Source organism: Sapajus apella, unplaced genomic scaffold (assembly GCF_009761245.1).
Source record: "Sapajus apella isolate SASKATOON/1434 unplaced genomic scaffold, GSC_monkey_1.0 scaffold198, whole genome shotgun sequence".
Taxonomy (NCBI): domain Eukaryota; kingdom Metazoa; phylum Chordata; class Mammalia; order Primates; family Cebidae; genus Sapajus; species Sapajus apella.
This window is the reverse complement of record NW_022437138.1, coordinates 198,460-225,072: the sequence shown is the minus strand read 5'-3', so window position 1 is coordinate 225,072 and position 26,613 is coordinate 198,460. Positions and strand designations below refer to the sequence as shown.

The 26,613-nt window shown below is 51.9% G+C and overlaps 2 protein-coding genes and 1 non-coding gene across 3 annotated transcripts in view; 1 reads left to right on the top strand and 2 right to left on the bottom strand.

The window, feature by feature from the left end:
* The first annotated feature begins 1,576 nt into the window (after window positions 1-1,576).
* On the top strand, window positions 1,577-3,924 carry CLDN5 (claudin 5). Its single transcript, XM_032269782.1, has one exon. It carries the CDS (start codon window positions 2,695-2,697, stop codon window positions 3,349-3,351), a length of 657 nt encoding a protein of 218 aa, XP_032125673.1. The 5' UTR covers window positions 1,577-2,694; the 3' UTR covers window positions 3,352-3,924.
* Window positions 3,925-6,482: 2,558 nt separating this feature from the next.
* The window catches only part of CDC45 (cell division cycle 45), a 42,906-nt gene continuing 22,775 nt past the window's right edge, over window positions 6,483-26,613 (bottom strand). Inside the window, exons 10-19 of the mRNA XM_032269779.1 lie at window positions 20,975-21,094; window positions 19,197-19,328; window positions 18,853-18,951; window positions 18,083-18,244; window positions 11,917-12,055; window positions 11,756-11,839; window positions 10,269-10,387; window positions 10,021-10,097; window positions 8,056-8,121; window positions 6,483-6,611 (exon numbers count right to left, since the gene is read on the bottom strand). Of these exons, the coding sequence (XP_032125670.1) occupies window positions 8,057-8,121; window positions 10,021-10,097; window positions 10,269-10,387; window positions 11,756-11,839; window positions 11,917-12,055; window positions 18,083-18,244; window positions 18,853-18,951; window positions 19,197-19,328; window positions 20,975-21,094 (997 nt within the window). The 3' untranslated portion in view covers window positions 6,483-6,611; window position 8,056. The remainder of the gene's footprint in view (window positions 6,612-8,055; window positions 8,122-10,020; window positions 10,098-10,268; window positions 10,388-11,755; window positions 11,840-11,916; window positions 12,056-18,082; window positions 18,245-18,852; window positions 18,952-19,196; window positions 19,329-20,974; window positions 21,095-26,613) is intronic.
* Window positions 22,887-23,005, bottom strand: LOC116543861. Its single transcript, XR_004265730.1, has one exon. It is a non-coding gene; the product is annotated as a 5S ribosomal RNA (ribosomal RNA).

Below are 26,613 nucleotides of genomic sequence, written 5' to 3'. Positions count from 1 at the left end.
CAGGGTAGTGTCAGCCCCTGCAGCCCTCTTAGAGCATTTCTGCATTGGAACTGGTTCCATTGCAGCCTGGGGCCTCCACCAACACAGTGAGGTTGGGGTGGAAATCAGACTGTGAAAGGTGAAGCCCGAGACTCTTCTCCCACGTCTCTCAGATGCTGCGAGGCTGCTGCCAAAGAAACATGAGCTTGCCGGGGCCACTCTAGGGTGCCAGCTGGGAGAAAAGAAAAACAGGCAGCCAGGTGAGGAGGGAGAGCCTTGGGCTGGCTGCAGCCCCAAGCTGGCTAGAGGGCGACAGGCAGCCTCCTGGGTGGGACGGACGCAAGAAGACAGCCACCCTGTGGAGGTTATTCCTAGATACTGGGCAGGAAAGTCAACAAGCAAATGGACAGGTCAAGCTCAAGCCTCTAAAAGCAATGCTGGGGAATGGTGCAGCAAGGTGTTCCTGGAAGTGACCTCAGCAACTTCTAAGTGACCTTAGAAGATAAGCAGGACCCAACCTGACAGACCCACACTGCAGGCAGGAGAGGCTCACAGGCAGGTGAGTCTGTTGGAGTAGAGTGTGTGCTCAGGGCCATGCCAAGCCTGGTCGCTGGACTGCCCAGTCCTTGTGCATGCAAGTACACATAAATCTGGGCTGTTCTGGGAGTTGGCTCATGGTCCATAGGCAGTGTGAGCCATGGGTCTTAGGTAGGGTGAGGTCCAGGAGAGGGGCCTGCCAGGGTGGCCTAGCTGGGCAAGGGCAGGTCCCTGATGGAGGCCAAGGCAGTCATCCCAGGAAGATGGTGCCATGGAAGGGCTGGGAGTGGGTAGTAAGAGTGAGAGGGCGGGTGGGTCAGCTGGGCCCCTGGAGTGGACAGAGGAGAAGGTTGCAGAGGAAGGGGCATGGCCCATGGCTCTGCAGCAGGAGGACAGCAGTGATTGAAGTGATAGCTGGGAGAAGGCAGTGGTTCTCGGAGCCATATCTGGTAGGGAGAGGCCACGTGGGGCTGAGCAAAGAGGGTAGGATTTCCCTCCAGCCCCAGAGCCGGGCACACTTGCCTTCAGAGCCTCACCACTCTGGGCGAGCCAGGCCCTGGCGCTGGCCTTATCTCATCTACTGTCTCAGAACCCCCTGAAGAGAAGAAGGGAGCCTGGCTCTAGGAGGGAGAGAGTCATCAAAGCCCCCACATCTGTGACCAGCCTCAGTGCCATACTTTTTCTATGGGGGTCCTGTTCAATGGAACTGAGCACGGACCAGATAAAAGAACTGGGCACCCAATGTCCTCAGTCCAGGGCCTGGAGTCCAAACTTTACTGGAAACAAAGGAGCAGACAGAGATTGGGGAGGGAACTGCCAGAAAGGAGCTGGTACCCCCATGGGGCTGTGGGTTTTGGAGCCTGGTGCCCCCCACCTGAGCCTCAGGGGGCCCAGAGTGTCCACCCCAGTGGACCTTTCGAGAAATGGCTGGGCCATTGTGCAGAAGAATGCCCGGAAATCCCGCGCCTCCCTCCTCCAGCAAGGATGGGGGCTCTTCCTCCTGGCCAGGAAACTCCAAGTTGGCTTCCGGAGGCTGGCCTGGGGGCTGGGGTGCCAGGGACACCATCGCCACTGGTGGGAGGGCAGGGCACAGCCCCTCTGTGTCCCTTTGTCTCTCCTGTCTGAAGGCCAGAGCAGGCTGCTAGGCCTGGGGCCACCACTGCCCCTGGGTGCACACCCAGTGTGCTGGGTCACTGGGACTTCCTGAAGTGGTGTCACCTGAACGGGGCCCCAAGGATGGGGTGCGGGCAATACTGCAGGAAGAGGAGCAGCCCAGTGAAGATTGAGAGGTCTGGGAAGCCCCTGCGGCTTGGGAGAGTGGGGGGTCCCCAGGCAGGGGAAATCCCCTATCGCCACCACTTTGTGCCAGAGACTCAGGCTCCAGAGAGGCAGTGAGTGGTGTGGGGGGCGAGGCTGAGGCTCTGGGCCTGACTTCCACATGACTGCCTGGCGTCTGTTTGCCATGGGGTGGGAGAGACAGTGCCGGGACTCAGAGTGGGGCTGGAGAGTGAGAGTGCTGGAAAGGGCCTGGGTGGGGCTTGGACACTGGCGCGGGCTTTCTGGAGAGCCCCCTACACAGGCCTCTTTAGCAGTGATGGGGTTGGGGGGCTCCTGCAAACCTTGGTCAGCGAGCGGAGCGGGCCCCGGTGGAAGAGACCATCGGGCTCAGTCGGGGATGTGGGGGTGAACGCGGTGGTGCGGACTGGGGGTCAAGTGCCTTCTGAAGTGACGGGGCCGGGACACGCAGGGGGGCGGCCCAAGAAGCGCGCCACAGAATGCGCTTGACCGCGACTAGGACAACACGGGGGGGGGGGGGGGGGGGGGGCGGGGGGCGGCGGCCAGGCGGGGAGCTGTTCTCGCCTTCAGCTACCCCCAAACGCCGTTGTTTCCCTAACTTCAGCTGCCAGGGGCTCTGTGATTGGCTGCCGGACGAGGCCTGCACATGGATTGGGTGCTTCGGGCCGGGGGGCCGGGCCCAGGGGACAGAATCCGCCCCCGAACCTTCAAAGAGGGTACCTCCCGGCCGGAGCCGGCAGACCGAGGAGGTGCGACTGACCCGCGGGGCAAACGGGCTGGGGCCGGGAGCCGGGAGCGCGGGCGTAAAGGCACCAGGGCCCGCCCAGGGCGCCCGTGCCACTGGGGATTCTGGGGGCCGTCGGGCGCGTCTCGCCTCTAGCCATGGGGTCGGCAGCTTTGGAGATCCTGGGCCTGGTGCTATGCTTGGTGGGCTGGGGGGGTCTGATCCTGGCATGCGGGCTGCCCATGTGGCAGGTGACCGCCTTCCTGGACCACAACATCGTGACGGCGCAGACCACCTGGAAGGGGCTGTGGATGTCATGCGTGGTGCAGAGCACTGGGCACATGCAGTGCAAGGTGTACGACTCGGTGCTAGCTCTGAGCACTGAGGTGCAGGCGGCGCGGGCACTCACCGTGGGCGCCGTGCTGCTGGCGTTCGTTGCGCTCTTCGTGGCCCTGGCAGGCGCGCAGTGCACCACTTGCGTGGCCCCAGGCCCGGCCAAGGCGCGTGTGGCGCTCACGGGCGGCGTGCTCTACCTGCTCTGTGGGCTGCTGGCGCTCGTGCCGCTCTGCTGGTTCGCCAACATTGTCGTCCGCGAATTCTACGACCCGACTGTGCCCGTGTCGCAGAAGTACGAGCTGGGTGCAGCGTTGTACATCGGCTGGGCAGCCACTGCGCTGCTCATGCTAGGAGGCGGCCTCTTGTGTTGCGGCGCCTGGGTCTGCACCGGCCGTCCTGACTTCAGCTTCCCTGTGAAGTATTCAGCGCCGCGGCGGCCCACGGCTACCGGCGATTACGACAAGAAGAATTACGTCTGAGGGCACTAGGCATGGCGGGGCCCTCCTACCAGCCACGCCTGCGATGCACTGGATAAGCCTGGGGAGCCCCGCAGGGACCACGGCTTCTGCTGGGTCGCACCTCGCGCAGGCTCCGCGGAACGTCCGGCTCTGCACCTAGACGCGATTCCTGGCCTGCCTGCGCCCGCAGCCGGCCCTCTCCTGCCACCAGCCGGGCCCTACCTTGAACAGGTGGACTTGGACAGTTTCCTTTTCTGTTTGCGGCGCTGTTTCCATAGGCAGAGCTGGTGTCAGACTGAGGATGTCACTTTCCCCCGAAGACGCTGGGGGTCTTGGCTGCTGCCTTACTTCCTAGAGACTCCTGCTGACTTCGGAAGGGCGGATGGAGAGCCCAGGGCCCCCACCAGAGAGATTTGTACAGCTGGTCTTTACCCCATTGACGGGGCCTGAGGCCAGGGACCAGTGACTTGGCCGGGACCACCCGGTCTGACTCCAGCATCTCCCCAGGCAAGGCTTGTGGGCACCGGAGCTTGAGAGCGGGTGGGAGTGGGAAGGCTAAGAATCTGCTTAGTAAATGATTTGAACTTTCTCCTACCTGTGTCTTGTTCTCTGTCCAGCCATCTTCCATGTCGAGCAGCCCCATTCATCACCCACTAGCCCCGCCCTCCCAGGGACTCTCGTGACCTCCTCCCAGGGCTGGTGGCTGGGGCCCTTTCCATCCTCCCTGCCACCTTCCCACCAGGTAGGAGACACAGCCACCACTTACTACAGCCCAGAAAGGTGGGATCTGCAGTCAGAAGAGCCGCTGCTGCGTCAGGGGGCTTGGGATGGGACAGGAGTGGGAGCAGTGGCAGAAAATGCAGGGTGAAGTGCCCTCAACACAGGATGGTGAGTGGGGGTCCTGTGATGGGAGAAGTGCTAGGGATGAGCAGCTAGGCTGCTGGCTTCTCCCAGAAAGGGCCGAGCCCCATTCAGCACAAGGTGAGGTTTTCCACTGAGCTCTCAGGGCTTGCCTAGTCCCAGGTCCCATCAAGCGGTCACAGAGGTCTGTAGAACCCCCGACCAGGCCCTTTCCAATGATGGGTGGGGCAGGAACAGAGATGAATGCGGGATGTGCCGGACAACAGTGGCGTTGCCATGGGAGGAAGTGCTGGCAGCTGGTTGCCTGGAGTGCACTGCTTGGCTTCAGCCCCTCGTCCTGACTCCTCTACCAGTCCCAGCATAGCTCCCTACAGAGCCTGTGCCCACTCTAGTGGTCTGGCAGCCTACTCAGACTGGTGCTGACCACTAGCACCTGTGCTAGCCCCTGCTGGGGGCACCCTAGGTAACCTTCTTCCTCCGGGGGCTGCATGGCCTGGGAGTCAGTGCTAGCCCCTGCCAGGCACCTTGGGGTGTGGGTGGGGTGTCCAGAGCCATCTAGCATAGCCATTGAGAGCTCAGTGTTTTTAGCCTTGTTCTAGGCACTTTGAATTAATACATTTTTAACTTTTGACATAAAGCTAGAAGCGGAAGAGAACAGCTGGTGAAGGGGCATGCTACAGGAAGGAGCTCTAAGCCCAGCCGGCAGGAAGACTTGGCATCTTCCCCAACCTGGCCTTGGAGGGCCTGCCCAGAAATGACCAGGTCACACCTAGTAGCAGGGAGTCTCCCAGGTCTGGCCAGGCTACCATCATGGAGCAGTGGGAGAACCCCAAGAATGTGGGCTCAGAGGTGCTTAGGACAGCCGCTGGAATGTGTGGCAGTTTCCTGGGAGCTACCGTGGAACCAGCGGGTGGGATGAGCTACAGGGAGAGGGGCACCATGGTGCAGAGGTCCTCAGCAGGCCTGATGTGTGCCCCACTTGGGCCTGTATAGCAGGGACCAAAAACAGTCCCCAAGCTTGGCAGTGTGTGATCCCAGGGCTGTGGCCATGGGCAGAAACGGAAACTCTACATTATTGCACCTGGTCAGTGGGGCTGGTAGTACTGGGTCTGGTGCGTTTGGTCAGAAGCTGAAGCCCAAGGCTGCCCAGGAGGGCTGCATCCTATGCAAGCCCTTTTCTAAGAAAGTAAGAGCAAAGAAAGGCGGCTGCACAGCCTCTGAGCTTTCCCAAATGGCCTGTATAGGCAGCTCAAAGGCCCTGGGAATGTGAAAACCATCAGAGGCAAGGGGAGGGGCCTGGCCTCCAGTCCGACTCTGACCCTTTTGTGCCCACTGCCTTTTGCCAAGACCTGCACCAAGACCAGACCCACCCACCTGTGTGCAATTTTCCAGGCCACTCTGAGCTTTTCATCACTGACTTAAAACCTAACCAAATCACTCTTGCCCTCAAAGACCCTACCCAGCACAGCTGCTGGCCCAGTGGCCTCATGCCTCACACAGGTGACCTCCCCAGCCTGCCTGCTGCTTCAGCACCTGTGTCCCCAGGTGACAGGGTGAGATGGCCCCAGTCAATGAATAGTTCTCCCCACCAGGAAGGGCAGAAACCTCATTCCTTTCCCACCCCCAACACTCAGTGATGTTCCGGGGAATGTCTGCATGGGGTGGGACGAGCTAATTTCATGACTCCCCTGAATGGGAAGCCCTCACTGCTCTGAAGGCCATGGAGGTCACTAAGGTCCTGTCCAGGTGGGACTTCCTGTGACCAGAGGCCTTAGGGGGCACAGTGTCTCCATCCATGCACCCCTAGCCAGCTGGGCCTTCCCAGCTTGAGGCCTTCCCCTTGTTATCCTCCTCCTCTGTGGTGCCGTGTGCCCACTGTGTGCCTGCAGGGTGGGGCACCTGAATGAGTGCTGGACAGTGACACGAGGTAGGGGTGGGGGGAACCACGGGTGGAGGAATGGCTGAGAGAGTAGACTTGCTATGTGGCTGAGGCCAGGTGGACAGGAGAAAGTGGTAGGTGAACAAAGCCAGGTACTGGCTGGCATCACTGGGCAGTGGCCAGTTCAGGTGCTCTCAGGAGGCGGGGTGCTGAGGGGTCCTGATCTCTGCCCACTGCCACATGGAGGGCCTGGAGGACAGAGTGAGGAGATCTTGTCCTTGGGGCCAATACCCATGCTAATTTCCTGCCAGGCGCTGAGGGCACCTGGGGCCCAGGACCAGGGCTCCCTGGAACCACAAAAGTCTCAGGGCACACCCAAGCACTGGCCTCGAGACCAGAATCACGATGGGAATGGAGCCTAAAATAAGCATTTTATTTAATAAAAAATGGCCTCTGCATCTTGAATCACGTCCGTAACTTACAATCTAAATGAAACCAGGTATATAAATAAGAAGAAGGTTATTCCTGAAGAAATCAAATTCTAGAAAAGAAAACAAGAAAAAACAAGTTTCAAACAATGTTGACGTGTTACCTAATTAAACAAATTGCCCAGGTCTTCCCTCTGAGCAGTGCTTCTGAGTAGCCAGGACTACTCGTGAGGGCAAGGCCACCCCAGACTGAGAGGCCCCTGCTGTCCTCACAGCACCCCTTGCCTGGGCTGAGCTGTCCTACATCAGAGCTCCTGCCTGCTGGCCTGGGCACCTTCTCACCTCATGGACCCCACCCAGCTGCTCAGCTGGACCCCTGGCTCCCTCCCATGGGGTCTCTCCCTCCATTCCTCAGCACTGCTGCTCAGCCCTCCTGGCCCAGGCCACCTGTACCCCTGCCTCAGTGGCAACAGCTTAATGTCATCACCAAGCAGGCTGCAGGGGAGAGGTCTGCTGCCAGCGCCCACTCCGCTGCTGGAGACAGGCCAAGCCTGATCAGGTGGCTGGCCCAAGGTCACTGCTGATGAGCCTACAGAACTTGCCCAAAACCCCGAGGGTCTGACCCAGAGCCCCTCCCCCAACATGGGCCCCGTGTAGCCCAGGCCACCCTGAGAGGGGCTGTGGGGTCCCTGAGGCCCCTATGCTGTTCCCAGCAGAACCCCTCACTCCAGCCCCAACAGGAGAACAGGTGCTTGTCCCCGCACAAATGGATGGATGGAGAGTGGGGAGGACCCCAGGCCTGGCCTGAGGGACCTCCTGCAACAGAGCCGTGGCAGGGCCCATCTGCCACAGCTGCAGCTTCCAGGCTAGGGCTCGGGAAGATGCAGGGCTGGATGTGGCATTCCCTGTGGGGACCCTGGGTTGAGAGATGGTCACAAAGACACAGGGCAGACCTATTTCCCAGGAACCCTTAAGAAACAGGTAGTACAAGGGGCAGTGGGAGGTGTCCCGGGTCAGCGGCCTGCCAGTGACTCCCAAGGGGGCCCTCAGGACAGCTGTGTGCTGGTGAAGGTCCCAGCAGAACCGGTGCTCTGGAATTTCCAGCTGAGCGGCTGCCAACACTTTTGCTTTCTCATAAGCCAAGCATACAAAAACTCAGATGCCTGCTCTGCGGGATCTTGCCCAGGGCCTGACCCAAAGGCTGACAGGAGGCTCCAGGGGGGCTCTGAGGGCAGCACCAGGGAGTCTTCGTGTGATATGTGTCACACGCAATGCCCAGCCCCAGAGTGCGGTCAGCAGAAGGTGAATACCAGCTCTTTCTGAAGGGTTCGCAGGGACTTAATGAAATTAGCTGCCTCAAAATGCTCCAATTGTGGCCCTGCTGGCAGCCTAGGGACAGATATACTTGGGAAAAATGTGTTGGCCCCAATCTTCTCAAGAACCTGCTCTGGTCTGAAACCCAAGTAAAAGCCTCTGTTGAGGGACAGAGCAGGGCATCATGGTCGGGCTCTGAGGAGCGGGGCCGCTGCTTCCATCCCTGCAGAACCCCCCACTCACCCTAGGACAGGAGGGAAACAAGTGCATCCAGGAACTTGCTCCGATCCTCAGCTTTCAGCTCAATTACTGAAGTAATGAAAGAAAAACAGTTGTGAGAAGGGAGGAGTGGGAACACAAGACAGGGCACAGAACTCCCCCAGCCTGCCTTCCACTCTGGAGCAGGCCTCCACCACATTCCAAAGTGCGTGGTTCCTCCAGGCCTGGGGGAATCTGCACTCAGTGGTTGTATGTCTCTGTCTCACTGTACTTCATCTTCAGAACTGCTGTTTGCTCTGCTAGAGAGATCAGGGCTGGGGCCTGCAGGGAGAGCCCTGCCCTGGGAAGCCAACAGAGGGGACACATGGAGGGGCCCTGTAGACCTGGACAGAGACGGGCCTGCCCACCCTGCCTGGCATGGACCCCTGTCCCAAGTGGGTTGTGGAAGGCCTTGGGTGGGGGAGGCCACCACAGTGCAAACTGCCCATATCTCGCAAGGCCCTCAAGCTCAGCCGAGCACACAGACCCTTACCGCAAAGCAAAACCAGGCCCCAGGATGGGGATGGCCTGGCCCTGGGAGCCATCTATGCCACCAGCCACAGCCCCGAGAACCCCAGGCCCAGCCCATGCAGGTGGGCACTGGCCACGGCCCACTCTGGCTGTCTACCCCTGGCTCTCCACTCTTAGGAGAACCAGGCAGCTCCCAGCCCAAATCCTCCCTGTATACTGAAGGCCAGATACTCTGCAGGCCCGTGGCCATCCTCCAGATCTCCCCATCACAGACACAGAACAGTTAGCAGGGTCTGCTGTGCAGGGTAAACCAGTGCCACACAGTGCCACAGTCATGGCTGGGTCTGGCTCAAGGAAGGCAACTCTGAGATGGCTGAGGCCACTTGAACAAAGGCTGGGTCTCCCATGACAGTGTCTATCATCGTTAAGGAATCCATGGTGGTGAGGCAAGAAAATGTCCTTCTCAAAGGTACAGGAAGTACTGAGGTTGTTACGGGCTGAATGGTCTTCCCCAAATTCCTTTGTTGAAGCCCTAACCCACAGGACCTTAGAATGTGGCTGTGGTAATTAAGTTCATATGGGGTTGTTAGAGTGGGCTCTAATCCAATCTGTCTGGTGTCCTTGGAAGATGAAGCGGTTTGGACACAGACACCAGGGAGGTGTGCAGAGGGAAGACCACGTGAGGACACAGCAAGAAGGTGACCATCTATGTGAACCAAGAAGAGAGGCCTCAGGAGAAGCCAGCTCTGCCCTACCTTGACTTGGGCCTTCTCGGCTCTAGGACTGGGAGGAGACGCGTGGTTGAAGCCACCCTGTCTGTGGTACTTTGTTATGGCAACTTTAACAAACTAACCCAGAGTGAAGTATCAGTTAGTCTGTTTTACTTTAAAACCTGTCAACAAGAATAAGGCAAACATAGCCAAACGTGAACCAAATTCTGTGCTGGTGTCTGGGGAAGCAATGGGTGGGCAGGCCCATCCACTCTGGGCTCATCTGACACATACGTGGGGCCACTGTCCCAGCCGACTTACAGGTAGCACCTATTAACGACACACACCTCTGGCCTGTGTAGAGGTGGCTGGCGCAGCACAGGGCAATGTCCTGGGTCATCACAGGACCTGCTGTTCCGTTACCCAACGAAACAGAAATAACCCAACCCTGACAGGTGAGGCCTGGGGCCCAGGAGTCCTGGTGGCCAGTCCCCTAGGCTTGCCAGGAAAGTGATCCTTAGTGCTGGCTATAAGGCCAGAGCCAGACCTGTCACTCCCCCGGGAAACACTATTTCCCTCTCCAATGGGCCTGAGGCTAACCAGAGCTCCCTGAGCCACCAGGAGCAGCCTGGCCCAGGGCTGGATCTGGAAGGTCAAGAGGGCTGCTGGCCAGACTCCTCCAGTCATGCCAATCTGCCTGGTTCCAGGGTCTGCAGTGGCCTTGGAGGTTCAGGTGGGGAAGCGTGGCAGAGTGGCAGGATGCTCTCACCTGAGAGGTCAAAATGGTTGTGCAGCATCCGGGAGCTGGTGCTTTCTGCTGCCTTCTCAAACGCCCGCCCGAAAAAGCTGTGGACACACAAGATATGTCGGGGGCCAGGCCACCTACAATGAATCCTTCCCAACCCTGGCCCCAGGACAGACACTAGAGGCAAATGCCACTCTACTTAGCAGGGCTAATGAGCTGACACCCCCAACACCCCCAACCCTCCAGTCCCAGGATGAGTGGAGGCTGCTCACTTCTTCCTGTCCGAGCTGTCAGTCTCTGGGGGGATGCCCACCACGGTCACTGTGCCATGCTCCATGCTCAGGGGGGCAGCCATCACCAGAGGCAGCAGCTTGCAGCGCCGGTTCTTTGTCTGTGGAGTCGGAGAGCACCCTCTGTCAAGGCGTGGAGGGCTCCAGCTCACCACTCAGAGTCCAGAGCCCGATAGCGCCCTGTCACTGCACTCCCCAAAGCCTCCAGGGACTGTGACCAGAAGAGACGCCTTGGTCCCCACCCAACCACTCCCAGGCCATGATGCTGTATCCCTGAGCCTCCTTGTGCACCAGCCCAGCCCCACTGCTCCTTGGCTGTTTGTTGCAGGGAGCCTGCCCTGCTGTCCTTTCCCTTACCTCCTTCAGGTCCTGTGGCAGCTGCCACCTTCTCTAGGAGGCCCCAGCCCACCCTACCTCGTCCTGCTCCATCCCCTGGCATGTGCCCTCATCTTAACCGCAGCCACCACCCCTTGTCCCCCCTCGCCAGCATGCTCCTCAGGATAGAGGTTCAAGGTCTCCTTCTCTGCTGTGCCTGTAGCACCCACACCCTATAGTCCAGGTGACCAGCATTCCTGGTGTGTCTAGGACTGAGGGGTGTCTCAGGATGTGCACCAGGATGGGCAGTCACTCCAGAACAAGAGGGCCAGGCAGGTGGTGGATGTTCAACACATGTCTGATAAATAAATGGATCCTTTAAAGTGGGTATGTGTTCACCCATTTCACAGATGAGGAAACTGAAGCTAAGGCCAGATCATCTACCTCATGTCACACAACTGGCAAATGAGGAGGGTGATCTTTGAACCCAGCCTAGAGGACTTCAAGGCCCATGCTTTGTCCCTAGTTCATCTTTGACATTACCTGATTGACAGAACACATATCATCTGTCATCATTTTATTGGTTAGTTCAGCAGCAAAAGAAGTTCAACTTCCTGTTAGCACATTTTGTTTGAAATAGCCCCCAGCATAAACTCTCAATCTTAAAGCAGAGGAGGACTTCAATTATTGAAATGTCACATCTGGGAGAAGCCCCATGTCAGCTGGGTGAGGACCGCTGTCCTAAAGCCAGCCAAGTTAGGAGTGTGTTCCAGGCCAATGCAAAGAGGGGTTAGGCCACAGAGAAGACAAAGCCAGGCACAGGAAATCAGCCTAGTGGAAAAGCTGTTGCTGGGAAGCCAGTCTGTGCTGCAACCATCCCACTTTCCCTGACCTGAGACAACAGGACACAAGCCCCAGCCCTGTTCACTCTGCAAGGGCCCCTCCCTACTCGTCTGAGTGACTTGGACAGCCAGAACTTGAGAACTAGAAGGTTCCTAGGGGTTAACTGAGGAAGACAGCTCAGAAAAGTAATGGATGTGCCTAGAGCCTGGTGAACAGCCACAGGCACCCCAAGGCCAGCGTCTAACTCCCAGTCCAGGGTGTTCTCCAAGCACCTGCCCTCCCATACCCACAGTGCCCACCTGGCCCCTTACCGAACACACAAAGGACTTGAGCAGGTGTTTGCTGAGCAGGCTCAGGGACACTGGCCTAGAGAACAGCATGACATCCGGAGTGCCCTATGGAGGGGAGATGGTCAGTCAGAGGCGGCCACCAGTGCTGTGGCCTGGCACCTGTGGTCTGTGGGAAGCCTGACCTCCATGAGTGAGCAGTATAGGAAAGGCCCCTGGGAGATGACGAGGTTGGTGCAAAGGCAGCTGGCAATGGTTTGCTGGGTGGCTCGCAGCTGCTTCTTGGCGAGTTCCAGGCCATAGTACAGCTTGTCCAGGTTACTCCTGTAACAGGGAAGACACACGGCTTTGGTGGTGCTTGTCAGGAACTCTTGGTAAAATACCAAAGTCACAAATAGATTGCTTGGTTCCCAGTTCAAGAAGAGGTTTGGGGATAAGGATTTATCTTCTCTCCCTCCTGAGGTCTCTTTCACATGAAAGGAAAGAATTATTTAAAATGTATAAGTCCACAGCAATGCAAAAGAGAGGTGTGTCGGGGGGTGCAAGTATCAGAAGACAGGAGACTGAAAGCCAACAGAGGCAAGATCCCACACAGGATGACCCAGGAAGGGACCAGGAGGGCTCTGACACAGGGGAGGCTTGGGCAAAGCCTAGAGGTTGGACAAGGTATCCCCTCAAACCCAATGGATAAATTTTTACTCTTCTCCCCAAAAAGGGAGGGCTCCCCTCTGCGTACATGAAATGTACCCTCTGTGGATAAGTAGGGTCCTCAAGCAAAGCCCCTGGGCCCTACAGTGGGGAGTCCCCAAGTGTCACAGTTGGCTCCTGCCTACTAAGGTGAATCAATGTTTTATGACCAGCGAGCTGTGCCCAGATACCCATGGCTCAACCAAGAAGGGTCCACAGACCCCTTCTTGAATATGAAAGACATCAGGCCATTTGAGAAATGCTTATGGCCTAAAAAAATAACCCTGGAGGAAACAGATAATTTGGAGACCAAAAGAAAACTAAAATGAACTCTGGTAAGTATCCTCAGAAAGATTTGCACAACGATTACATTCCTAAACCAAGAATAGGACGCTATAAAAAAGGAACAGTCAAAGATAAGGAAATGTTGATGGAAATTAAAACAACTGCAAAAGATAAAACATCTACTGAAAGTCCAGATGATAAGTCAAGAAAAGCTTCTTCAACTTAGATAACAAGACAAAGTCATGGAAAATGTAAGGCAAAAATATAAGACAGAGCATCATTCCAGGAAGCCTGGAAAGCTAGAATTAAAAAACACAGATGTTGTCTGTTGGCGGACTAGTAAAGAAATAGTAAAATAAAGATATCGTCAGATATATAAGAACTGAGAAAGTTTATCTCACATGCACTCTTTCTTTGAATGTTACTTGAGAACTGTGCTCTAATTTAATGAGAGAGCACATGAAACAAAGATGAAGATCCCAAGAAACAGTGGACCTAACTAAGCGGCACAGCCAAGATTTGGACATCCATGAGCACAGTGGAAAGCAGGCCTAGACAGTTGCAGGGCCAGGCTGTGGTGGGAAGACAGAACTCCAGACTCTCCAGTTAAAAAGGGGCTCAGAGAATAATAGGTGGAAGGAGTCTAGGGGAGAACAAAATGCATATGATAAAGGAGGCAATTAAAAACACCAGGAAAAACAAAGAGCTGTGCCAGAAAGTAATCTATTACTACACATGATTGTCTCTGGAATAGTTTACTAGCACAATAAAGTAAAACTATGTGTTGACCTTCATCTTTTAAAATTAACCTATAGCAGAAGATAAGACAATTTACATCATTTTCTCTTACCCAAGATTGTTATCAGTCTTGAAAACATAAAAGCACAGATTTCAGAGAGTGCAGGGAGAGCTAAAGAACAAAGTCAGGATGATTCCATGGCTTGGATATTTGTCCCTCCAAACCTCATGTTGGAATCTGATCCAGGTCTTAGACGTGGAGCCTGAGGGGAAGTGGGGACATGGGGGCAGATCCCTCAGGAATAGATGAATGCCCTCCCTGAGATTAGGGGTATAAGTGAGTTCTTACTCTATTAGTTCCTGTGACAGCTGGTTGTTAAAAAGAGCCTAGTACCTGCCACCTCTCTCTTCCTTCCTCCATCACCACATGACCTCTGCACACACTGGCTCCCCTTCTGCCATGAGTGGAAGCAGCCTGAGGCCCTCACCACATGCAGATACCCAATCTTGAGTGTTCCAGCCATCAGAATTGTGAGCCAAATAAACCTTTTCTCCTTATATTACCCAGCATCAGGTATTCCTTTGTAGCAACATAAAATGGACTAAGATCATTTTAAATATCCTTTTCTTACAAAGTAGGGTCTCAGACGAGACACTGGTGATAAAAGAAGAAGTTAAAAATAGTGGCATAACTGTACCAATAGGAGGGAAGGAGGACAAGAGTGGGATTAATGCTCCTTTGTCATAGGAGGAAGTTGGTAGACAATCTCTAAAGCCTACCCAACAAAGCTGGAATGATGGCAGCAACAGTGGTAGGATAGTTTTTGGATTTCCCCAAATTTCTAGATAAAAGCGGAGCAACTATATTCCAGAATCAAAAACTTAGGACTCACATTTGCAATAAATGAAGAGAAGGGAATGCTTCAAACCCCAAAATGTAAGCAGGTGAAAAGAGACCATGAACAGCCACAAAACAGGTATACTATCTACATCAGCACAGGAGAAAGTTGAGATGTAGTGAGACCTAAGAAGAATTAAAACTCCGGGCAACTGGAGAGCAGTGGCCCAAACTGAGAGGAGCTTTGCCCTATGCAAGAGAGGTGAGTGCAGTGGGCCAAGGGAAAGTGTAAGGGGCCTCCCTAGAGTACAAGGAGTCCTGGTTATGAGCAAGGAGTCCTGTTAAACAGCAAGGAATCCTGGTAAAGAGCAAGGGGCCTTGGTAAAGTATAAGGAGACTGCAGTAAAGAGTAAGGGGTCCAGCCTGGCCAACCTATCTGTACAAAAAACAAAAATTAGCCAGGTGTGGTGGTGTGCGCCTGTAGTCCCAGCTACTTAGGAGGCTTAGGCGGGAGAATTGCTTGAACTTGGGAGGCGGAGGTTGAAGTAAGTGGAAATCGAGCCACTTCACTCCAGCTTGAGTGACAGAGCAAGATTCTGTCTCAAAAAACAAAAACAAAAACCAAAAAACCCTCTACTGAATCATGTCTAATGTAAGGACTAAAACCATAAAGTCTTAGTAGAAAAAATAATATGAAACCTTCATGACCTTGGGTTAGGCAATGGTTTCTTAGATATGACACCAAAAGCCAAAGACACAAAGGAAAAAGTAGATAACTTAAATGTCATCAAAATTAACAAATTTTATACTTCACAGGACGCTGCAAAAGTGAAAAGCCAGCCTACAGAATGGGAGAAAATACTTGCAAATTACTTATTTGATAAGGGATTTGTATGTAGAATATATAAAAGTTTAATGCTGGGCATGGTGGCACATATGTGTAATCCCAGTACTTTGGGAGGCCAAGGTGGGAAGACTGCTTGAGCCCAGGAGTTTGAAACCAGCCTGGGCAACATGGCAAGACCTCATCTCTACTAAAACTTTAAAAATTAGTAGGTGTGGTAGCTCATGCCTGTAGTCCCAGCTGCTCAGGAGGCTGAGGTGGGAGAATGGCTTGAGCCCAGGAGTTTGACGCTGCAGTGAGCCATGATCGTACCACTGCACTTCAGCATGAGCAACAGTGTGACACCTTGTCTCAAAAAAAAAAAAAAAAAAAAAAAAAAAAAAAAAAGACGAAGGACTTGAATAGTCAATTCTCCTAACAAGATACATACACAAATGACCAATAAACACATGAAAAGATGCTCAACACTATTAGTCATCAGGAAAATGCAAATAAAACCACAATGAGATACTAGTTCATACTCACTAGGATGGCTGTAATCCCAAAGATGGACAATAACAAGTGTTGGTGAGGATGTGAAGAAATCGGAACCCTCCTACCTGGTGGGGATGTAAAATGATACAGCTGCTGTGGAAAACAGTCTGGCAGTTCCTCAAAAGGTTAAACCTAGAGTTACCATGTCACCCAGCATTCCACTTCTAGGTATATAACCAAAAGAAACAAAGACATGACTCTACAAAAACCTGTACATGTAGGTTCATAGCAGCATTAGTCACAACAGTCAATAGGTGGAAACAAACCACACGACCATCAACTGATGAATGGATAAATGAAATACAATACATCCATCCAATGGAATATTATTTACAATAAAAAGACATTGGCCAGGAGCAGTGGCTCATGCCTGTAATCCCAGCACTTTGGGAGGCTGAGGCGTGTGGATCATGAGGTCAAAGTTCAAGACCAGCCTGGCCAACATGGTAAAACACCATCTTAGTTTTAATACTACAAACATTAGCCGGGCATGGTGGCATGCAACTGTAATCCCAGCTATTTGGGGGGCTGAGGCAGAAGAATTGCTTGAACCCAAGAGGCGGAGGTTGCAGTGAGCCGAGAGCACACCACTGCACTCCGGCCTGGGCGAGAGTGAGACTCTCTCTTGTGGAAAAGAAAAAAAAATACATATAGTCCTGATACATCCTACAATATAGACGAGCCTTGCAAACATGATGCTAAGTGAAGAAACCAGTCACAAAGAACATTTCGTATGATCCCATTTGTATGAAATGCTCAGAACAGCCAATCCATAAAGATACAAAGGAGATTAGTGGTTGCCAGAGGCTGGGAGGATCTCTCTGGGGCAATGAAAATGCTCTAAAATTAGATACTGGTTATTGCTGCACAACCGTGCAACACCTAACTGCAACCTACTAAAAGTCGTTGCAGGCTGGTCACAGTGGCTCATGCCTATTAATCCCAGCATTTTGGGAGGCTTTGGAGGAAGGATCACTTGAGCCTAGCAATTTAAGAACAGCCTGGGCAACATAGTGGACAACATTTCTACAAAAAATTAAAAACTTAGCAAGGCGTGGTGGCATGTACCTGTCGTCCCAGCTACTTGAGAGATCAAGGCTGCTGTGAGCTATCATCATGCCACTGCACTCCAGCCTGGGCAACAGAGTGAGACCCTGTCTCTAAAAAAGTAAAAAATAAATAAATAAAAGCCATCACATTATATACTCTAAATGGGTGAATTGTATGGCATGCAAATTATATCCCAACAAAGCTGTGGAAGAAAAAGTGTGCTTGGGAGCAGAAACAAGAAATCCCAGAAAGGAGGCCCCCCTGCACCCATATATATATGCATCTTTACCACTGTACAAAAGCAACAGAAGTGGCAGCTCAGTGAAATCAGAAAAGCTGTCCAAATCATGCCTCCTCCTCCTAAAAAGTCAGGGAAATGAAATTTATAAATAAAGAGCATGAGAGAAGTAGCAAGGTCAAATCCCCTCAAAGTCGTTATTAGGAAAAAGAGAATAAGGAACAGAGTAACACCTCCCTGGACAACAAAAGTATGCTAAGTGAAAGTTGCACATCCCAGGATGAAATCACTTTTTGTCAGCCCCAAACAAATTAAAGCTGGGAAAGCACCAAGGAGGAGAGCTCCTGCTTGCACGTCTAGAATAAAGACTCAAGGACTTTCTAAATAACACCACAAGAAATCCCTTCTTTAGGACGGCAGCAATTCAGACAAGATGCTCTTAAAATAACACTTGCCCAGTAATGCATCTCCACCAATGAACCGATGCCAACTCTGGCTCTGAGTCTCTGAATCCAGTGAATTGTTTCCAAGCTAGCTTATGTGAACTTCTCCTTTGGTCAATAAAAGCTTCCCCTTAGCCTCCTCTCTTTGGATGCATATTTGGCTTACCATAGCTGTGCACTGCGGACTATAATCCTCTTTTCTAATTCCCAAAGAAATTCAATGTATTTGGAGATATTTTTCTCTGATGTCTTTAGTGTGACACTAGAAAGACATGCTTAAAAAAAAAGATCCAAATTGTTACATTCTATTTCAAAACAAGCTAAAAGACATGGAAAAATACAGGACATCTCAGGAAGTGAGATAAGAAAGAATTGGACAATTGAAATATTGAGAAGTGACAACTAGAAGATTAAACCCAAGAATGAATATACATAACAAATAATGAGAAAATTTTAAAACTCAGAAAGAAAAAAGAACCAAAAAGGATTCAAGAGAAAGTGACAAATACTGAAGATGGGCAGGGAATGTGTCGGGTGCATGCCACGCTGGCGCTGTGACTGCAGTTCACAGAAGCAGTTCCTGCAGGACACAGTGACTCCCACAGCCCTGGAGTCCCTGTAACTGACCTCCCTGGGCAGTGAGCACCAGTGCTGGCCCCACGAGGCAATGGCAAACCCACAGCCCTCCTGCTACCTGGAGAGGCTGTCCAGAGCCTGGATGAAGTGGTCTGTCCCTGAACCATCCTTCTCGGGGCTCTCCATCAGAGACATGGTGGCAAAGACCACGTCGCTGGCCAGGAACTTGTGCTTGAACCCAAAATGAATGCTGAAAGTCTGCACGCGCATGTCCTTCATCCTGTCACAGGAGCAAACACAGTTGTCACTCTCAAATTGTGGCCACGTTCTCATGGCCAGGCAGGCCAACAGATGTGCTAATGTCCCTCACAGGCCTGAGCTAATGCTTCTGGCATGGCCATGCTGCTCAGAGGATGAGGCAGGTCAGAACATCCAGACATACCAGCCCTGCTGCCCAGAATGCCTGGGCACCTTCTTGTCAACAGCTGCTCAGGGGGCTTAGGAGTGTGTGGGGTCCTCTTCCACACCCTAGCATGCCAGCTAGCCAGGGTGGGAGAAGCCAAGGGCCTCTAGGAGTGCCCATGGACTTAGTAGGGCAGAACTCACCCTAAACCTGGCTCTGTGGCCCATTTGCTGCCTCCAGTGAAACACACTGGGGTCGACCTCACAGGTCCCACAGCGGCCCTTGGATCCAAGGATCCTAAACCTCACAAGCTTGAAGTCATGCTATTTTTAACCCAAAAAGAACTCTAGGCTTTAGAAATGGCCAGGCTTGGATAACACTCAATTGTACATTTTTGGTTTTTTTTTTTTTTGCATCATTTTAGGAGCACAGTTAAAGTAGAACGCTTCACTTTAAAGAAGCTAAATCCAGAAAAATGTGTTTACCCAAATTTATTTGCAGACTCTTCAATCATCTCCCGCAAATTCTCCTTCAAGGAGATGTCCATGGCCTGGAACTTCTGCTTCACCTGCTTCAGGGGAAGACTAGAAAGAGCAAGCCCAAGCCACATGAGCGAGGTCACCAAACACCAAAGGGTGGAAAGAAACCCAAACCAAGGGTAAGTGAGGATTTCCCCACACCAGCATTTATACAACGTTCTGGGATCTAGGGTGAGGAGCTTATGGCAGAGCAGGCTGCATTTTATAACTAAGTTAGTCACAACAAAGCAGAGGGGCTTTTCCCCTGGGGGTGGCCAGGGCTGGCGCTGCAGGCCCAGGCAGTCACTCACCCCATGTCTGCGAGGAACTCTTGGAGCCGCTTCTGTCCATGCACAGACCACAGTTTGAACCTGGCTGCGGTATAGCTGGTGTTGCACAGGCTGTCGTGGAGGGACCAGTGCTGGTAGAGTGCCAGGCGGAGGCTTGGTCTGCAGTCAAGGAGCATGCAAGCACCCCCTGGTCACCCTGAGCACAGAGCCCCACCCTTGTAACTCCAGCAGATGGGCCACTCTTATGGTGGGGCCCTTCCTCGCCGGGCCTGCCTGTATGACCAGGTATTCCAAGGGTGATCTGGAGTTCTTTGACCAAAGGCTTAAGCTGACCCATACAGAGAGCTTGTGAAGTGACTGGCACAGACCACCATCCCTGTCTGACAGGCAGAGAATCTGGAGCGCAGGGGTCTGCAGAGCCCATGTGCTGTGGTCACACAGAGCAGTCATGGTCACACATGACGTGGGAGGCTGGGCGTCACCAGCTTGTTGTCCTGCCCCTCTGGCTCCATCTAGCCCAGCCCTCACTACCACCTGTTCCTCTGGAGAGCCCTCCACTGGGACCCCATCCACGAAGCCCCTCATCCTTAGCCCTTTTCCTAAACTTATCCATCACTGCTCCTGGCACTGTGAGCACAGCTGTGTGTGGACCACCCCCGCCCCCCACAGTGGACTTCCTCTCTACAGGACGAGAGCCTGGTCCTCCCCGCTTTCTCAATATGCTCAGTCCCCACTACTGCCCCTCCTAACTCCTGGGGACTCCCAGGCCCTCGGACCATCATGCTCCCTGCCCACATGCCAGCAGCTTTCCGTCTAGCCCTGGCGTCCTCAGCTCCCTGACTCCCTCCCTCCTGCCTCAGTCACAAACTCCCATGGTCCCTGGACAAGTGAGCCCACCCTGCCATCACATGATGGAATGGGCTCCTGTGCACAGCGGCTCCCCTCCCTGGGAGTTCAGCTAGCCCTGCCCCTTTCCCCAGGCTCTGATGGCCACCTGACTCCTGTTGTGCCCACACTCACTCTTCCTCCTCCCCAGCCATCACAGTGCAGAGACAAGGCAGCTCCGTCCCTGACATCATGCTACCTGATTGCTCATTGCCACTGCTGCAATCTGGCCCAAGCCACTGTTGTGTGGCCTTGGAGAACTGTGACCATCTCCTCGCCCCCAACCTATCTCTACTGGGCAGCCAAGGGTCCTTTTAAAAATGCTGACTCAAACTCTGGTCACTCCACAGCCTCCTGCTGCCCTTGGCTCACAAGGCCCCCTGCTCTGGCCTCCTGACACCTGACCCCAGCCAGTCACCCAGCACCTCCTGTGCTCAGTACAGCAGCTGCCACACTGAGTGGCATGTGTGTGATGTGGCCTCCCCATAGTCTTTCCTGAGCATTCCACCAATGTCCCATGTGCTTCTCAAAGAAATATCACACTGTGTGATTACATGGCAGCTCCCTTCATCTTTCCCGACTGCATGAACCACTGCCTGCACTGTATGGGGGGCCCAGTGCAGACTTGCTACCATGTCCAGAGCCAGGCCCACAATAAGCACTTTACAGGGATGCGCTGGAGAAGGGTGATACTTCCAAACTCAGCTCTGGCATTTAGAAGCCAAAGTCACACAGATAAGCTGGGGTAGCACATCACAGCCCCTTTTCCCAAAGCTTCCTGTTCCACCTTCTTTCCCTCCTGGGCATGTGGGCCAGAGCCCACAGAGGGTGACAAAGCAAACAAGGCCCACTGAGCAGAACCCTGGAGGCGGGAGTGCTGCCTATCCCACCCTCAGACTGGGCCACAAGGATACTCATACTCAAAGGAGATCCTAGTGCAGTCCACAGACAGTGTATTCTCCTCGTCTTCGTTCCGGTGGTTATGGCGGGACACGTGGCGCTGCAGGACACCGACATCAGTCACGTATTTCATTCTGGAAAAAAAAAAGCAGCACAAGTCTTGGCTGGTTCCCTCCAGCCCTTACCAGGCGGCCTGGCCCTACGCTTCCTAGAGGCCTGCCCACCACAGAAGCTGCTCCCATGCAAAGACTAATGACATGCAGCCTGCATAGAAACCAAACAGCCAGGAAAATATGACTGGATGGAGCTGGGGGATGTGGTCTTTGGCCTCACCTACCTCCTGTCCTCATGGGTCTCACACCTCCTAAGAATGGGCACTGCAGAGCCCACAGCCCACACAGCCAAGATGACAGACCCCGTAAGTGACAGGAATCCACAGAAGAGCAGGTGAAATGGTCTCTATAAACTTTACAAAATTAATGAGGGCAGGGGGAGGGGAGAAATGAAAATGCACCCAGCTCACAGCACATCAGCATCAGTCTCTAGGTTGGCATGCTCTCTGACTGCTTTCTTATAGCTACTTGGTGTCTACTGCCTCAGAAGCATGTAGACCCCGTTACAAGATTGTAGCTTCCCTAACTGCTCCATAGATCACAACTTGAACCTTAGGAAACGCTGTTTTCCCTTTGAGATATTCCTTTGGGTCCTGCATACTGATGGAGCTACTGACTCAGTTGCTCCGCAGGACCCCACAAGGAGCTGACTCACTCAAGAGTACAGTTTGCACACCCTGATGATTTCATCCTCCTTGCCCTGCCAATCAATGATCCTAATTTTCCAGCCCCTCACCTTTCACAGTACCTTTAAAAGCCCCAGCCCAGGTTGGGCGCAGTGGCTCACGCCTGTAATTCCAGCACTTTGGGAGGCTGGGCAGGCAGATCGCCTGAGGTCGGGAGTTCGAGACCAACCTGACCAACATGAAGAAACTCCATCTCTACTAAAAATACAAAATTAGCCAGCATGGTGGTGTGTGCCTGTAATCCCAGCTACTGGGGAGGCTGAGGCAGGAGAATCGTTTGAATCCAGGAGGTATGGGTTGCAGTGAGCCAAGATCGCACCATTGCACTCCAGCCTGGGCAACAAGAGCGAAACTCCATCTCAAAAAAAAAAAAAAAAAAAAAAGCCCCAGCCCAGAACTTTTCAAAGAGATAGATCTGAGGGTCTCCTTCCATCTCCTCACTCAGTGCCCTGCAATCATGAAACTCTTCCTCTGCTGCAAACTCTGTCTCAGTGTAACAAGTCTGTTACTACACAGCGGACATAGGGACCTCCTGGTCCTATAACACATTATGGCGGCTGGGCGCAGCAGCTCACTCCGGTAATCCCAGCACTTTGGGAGGCCGAGGTGGGGGGATCACCTAAGGTCAAGAGTTCGAGTCCGACTGGCCAACATGGTGAAACTCCATTTCTACTAAAAACAGAAAAATTAGCTGGGCGTGGTAGCACACACCTGTAGTCCCAGCTACATGGGAGGCTGAGCCAGGAGAATAACTTGAACCTGGGAGGCAGAGGCTGCAGTGAGCCAAGATCGCACCATTGCACTCTAGCTTGGGCGACAGAGTGAGACTGTCTCAAAAAAAACAAAAACAAAAACAAAAACAAAAACAAAAAACCCCAAACAAACAAACAAAAACACATTATGCAGAGCCTAGCCCCTTATGGGCATTTGCCCCTGGTTTGGTACCCTTCGTCACTCTGTGGAACGGACCCAGAGACAAGCCCAAGTGGCCACTAAGCTCCATTGAACTTTGGGTTGCTGCCAGTGCCCTGCCTGTTGACGGGGAAGGTCAACTTTCGGTGCATAAATTGCTGCAGCAAAGTAAGTTTCTGGTTTTTTTTTTTTTTTTCTTTCTTTTTTTTTTTAATAGCCTACGGCACCTGGTATTCCCAGGAGGTCTCCCATCCAAGTACTAACCAGGCCTGACCCTGCTTTGCTTCCGAGACCTGACGAGATCGGGCACGCTCAGGGTGGTATGGCCGTAGACAAGTTTCTGGTTTTGAAAGGCACCTTAGGAAAATTTTCTCCATGCAACCAGCACCTCCTTTCTCTTCTGATTTGCTGGCCTCCTTGGAGGTCTTATGGCCTCCTTGGAATCTTGTGGCATATTATAATCCTTTCTTAATTGGAAATGACCCAGACACCCAAAAAGCATCTAAAATAATTTTAGGATTTTAAGCTATGTAGAAAGTTTACACAGACAGAGCTGCCTGGGCAATATAGAAAGATCCCATTCTCCACAAAAAGGTGTGTGGGGGGAAGACAAAGTTTACCTACAAGCATTCATACAATTTACATTTCACTTTTTTTTTTCTTTGAGACAATCTCATACTGTCGCCCAAGCTGTAGTGCAGTGGCGCTATCTCGGCTCACTGCAATCTGTGCCTCCTGGGTTCAAGCAATTCCCCTGCCTCAGCCTCCCAAGTAGCTGGGACTACAGGCATGTGCCACCACACCCAGCTAATTTTTTTGTATTTTTAGTAGAGATGGGGTTTCACCATGTTGGCCAGGATGGTCTCAATCTCCTGACCTTGTGATCTGCCCACCTCAGCCTCCCAAAGTGCTCGGATCATTTCATTCATTTTTAAGTTTGCCTAGATTACTTATGAAAACTGAGCTGTTAGACAAAACTAGTCATCATTTCAAATTATTTCATTGTTAATCTTCTTTTTTTGAGATGGGGTCTTGCTCTGTCTCACAGGCTGGAGTGCACTGGCATGAACATAACTCACCGCAGCTTTGACCTCCTGGAATGAAGTAATCCTACCACCTTAGCCTCCCATGTACCTGGGACCACCTGTGTCACCATGCCTGGTTAATTTTTCTCATTTTTTTGTAGAGACAGGGTCTTACTTTGTTGCCCAGGCTGGTCTCAAACTCCTGGGCTCAAGCAATCCTCCCTCCTCAGCTTCCCAAAGTGCTGAGATTACAGATGTGAGTTGCCACGCCTGGCCTTCTGAATAATTTTTATAGCCTGTGAGCATCAGATGCTCATCTAAGAAACTTAAAGTTAAATGAATGTGTATTTTTGCTGATAACGCCCAATAATATTAATCCTATTTGTCAAAAAAATCATACAAACAAAGATCTTTCTGGTTTTGTTTAGGTTTATAGTCTTATAACCTTTCGTGCAAGGTCCTGACACCCTAAATATCCAGCTGTGACAAATATAAAATCAGTCAATAAACTCAGAAAAAAGATGTATGCTGATAGTTCTGAAGACGTTTCTATTTTCATTTTACCAATAATTTTAAAGCCAGCTTATTTACTGAAGATCATTTAAGTCACATGAACTTGAAAAATATTTGAATTTATTTACTTCATTTATGAGCACTTATTTATGTCAATTTGGTGCCATATAGACACAACATATAATACATGTACATATATCTAAATTTATGTTAACCCACATACACACACAAAGATACAGCTTTTACTGTAGTACTCTAGCCATGAGATAGCAATACAAACTCGTCAGTTTCTAAAAGAGGGCTGGATCCAAATTATTTCTGACAAAATTGGAACCACTCATATGAATAAACTTTGTTTATCCCAGTAGGTAATTCTATGAAGGCTATGAACCAAAATTTTGAATAAAGCAGTTTCTATAGCAGTTTGATTTTAAAAACTTCTTTTACCCTTTCTTTTTTTCTCCAGTTTTAAAAGTTTTCAATGACTACATTTTAGCTACAACTGGCTGAGCTGTATAAGCAAAACGAAATCTCCAAGTAGCCCTGAATTAGTAATATCATAAACAGTGAGTCTTTATCTCAATACCACTAGCTTAACACCACCAGATTCAAAGCAGGCAGAAAAGAGACAGGGATGATAAGGGCTCATCCCTGTAATCCCAGCACTTTGTGGGGGTGGGAGGATTGCTTGAGTCCAGGAATTCAACTTAGGTAACATAGTGAGAACCCCTCTCTACAAAAATAAAAAACCAGCTGGGCATGGTGGTGCACGCCTGTAGTCCCAGCTACTTGGGAGGCTGAAGTGGGAAGATTACTTGAGCCCGGGGTTGGGGGAGCGGGTGGTCAAAGCTGAAGTGAGCTGTGATTGCGCCACTATACTCCAGCCTGGGCAACAGAGTGAGACCCTGTTTTAAAAAAAGAAAGCAGACAGAAACATTCCCATAGTTTTTCCACAGGAATTCCTTCCCTTAGCAGGTAAGTTACCCACGGCACTAACCTGATGAAGACATATGTCTCTTGTCTTCCCAATTTCAAACAAAATGCAGCCCAGCGCCCAGCTTAGAGTAACCAAATCAGTATTTCTCATTCCAGACAATATACACACAACAAAAATGCAGACACTAATCACTCCACTCTGTGTCCAGATTTGACGTGGCAAGGCTCACACTTGCCCGTCAGCCTCCAGCACCTTTGATTGGGGAGGGTGGGAGGAATTACCTCCAACCAGGAGTTCAGTGGGTGGTCTCTGGGCAAGATGAAAAAGTGCATGGTCAACCTGAGTTAGGCCTGCTGAGCTTCTGCCAGCAATTCCTTCAGGGATCCCTTTCATAAACATAAATAAAAAGACAAAGACAAACAAAACACCTTCTGAAATAAAGTTCCAAATTTCAGAAGTCAAGAGGATTTCTTCCAAGCAGTGCCCTTTGTTCTCCTTCCAGTGTAGAGGAAGTCCCCTCAAATGAGGCCCTTTCTATTACTAGGGAGGGTCAACAAGACCTCAGAAGAGGTCACAAGACTTCAGAGGGAGCCACAAGACCTTTGAAGAGGGCACAGGACCTCCAGGGAGCCTAGCAAATCAGAGGAGAAAGGGCTGCTGGTTGCATGCAGAAAACTTACCTAAGATGCCTTTCAAAACCAGAAACTGTCTTTGCTGCGAGCAGTTTATGTCCCAAAGGTTGACATTGCCCCAACGATAGGCAGGGCACCAGCGACAGCCCATAGTTCAGTGTCTCTGGGTCCTTCGCCCCGAAGGCGAAAGGCACTGAGCCATGGGCAAATGCCCACAAGGGGCTCCAGGCTAGGCTCACCATATGTTAAAGAACCAGCAGGTTCATATGTCCGCTGTGTAGTAAGACTTGTTATTCTGAGACAACAGAGTTTGCAGCAGCAGAAGAGTTTCATGATCGTAGGGCACTGAGTCTGGAGATGGGAGGAGACCCTCAAATCTATCATCTTCTGGGCTGGGGTTTTTGAGGGAACTGTGGAGGGTGAGGGGCTGGAAAATTGGGATTGTTGATTGGCAGAGCAAGGCGGATGAAATCATCAGGATGTGCAAACTGCACTCTTGGGTGAGTCAGCTCCCCATGGGGCCCTTTGGAACAGCTGAGTCAGCAGCTCCATCAGTTTGCGGGACCCAAAGGAATATCTCAAAGGGAAACAGCATTTCCTAAGGTTCCAGTTGTGATCTACGGAGCAGTTAAGGAAACTACAATCTTGTAACAGGGTCTGTGTGCTTCTGAGGCGATAGACACCAAGCAGCTATAAGGAATCCATCAGAGAACACGCCGACCTAGTGACTGACGCTGATGTGCTGTGAGCTGGGTGCATTTTCATTTCTCCCCTCCCCCTGCCCTCATTAATTCTGTAAAGTTATAGGGAGAATTTCAAGTACAGATCCTTTACA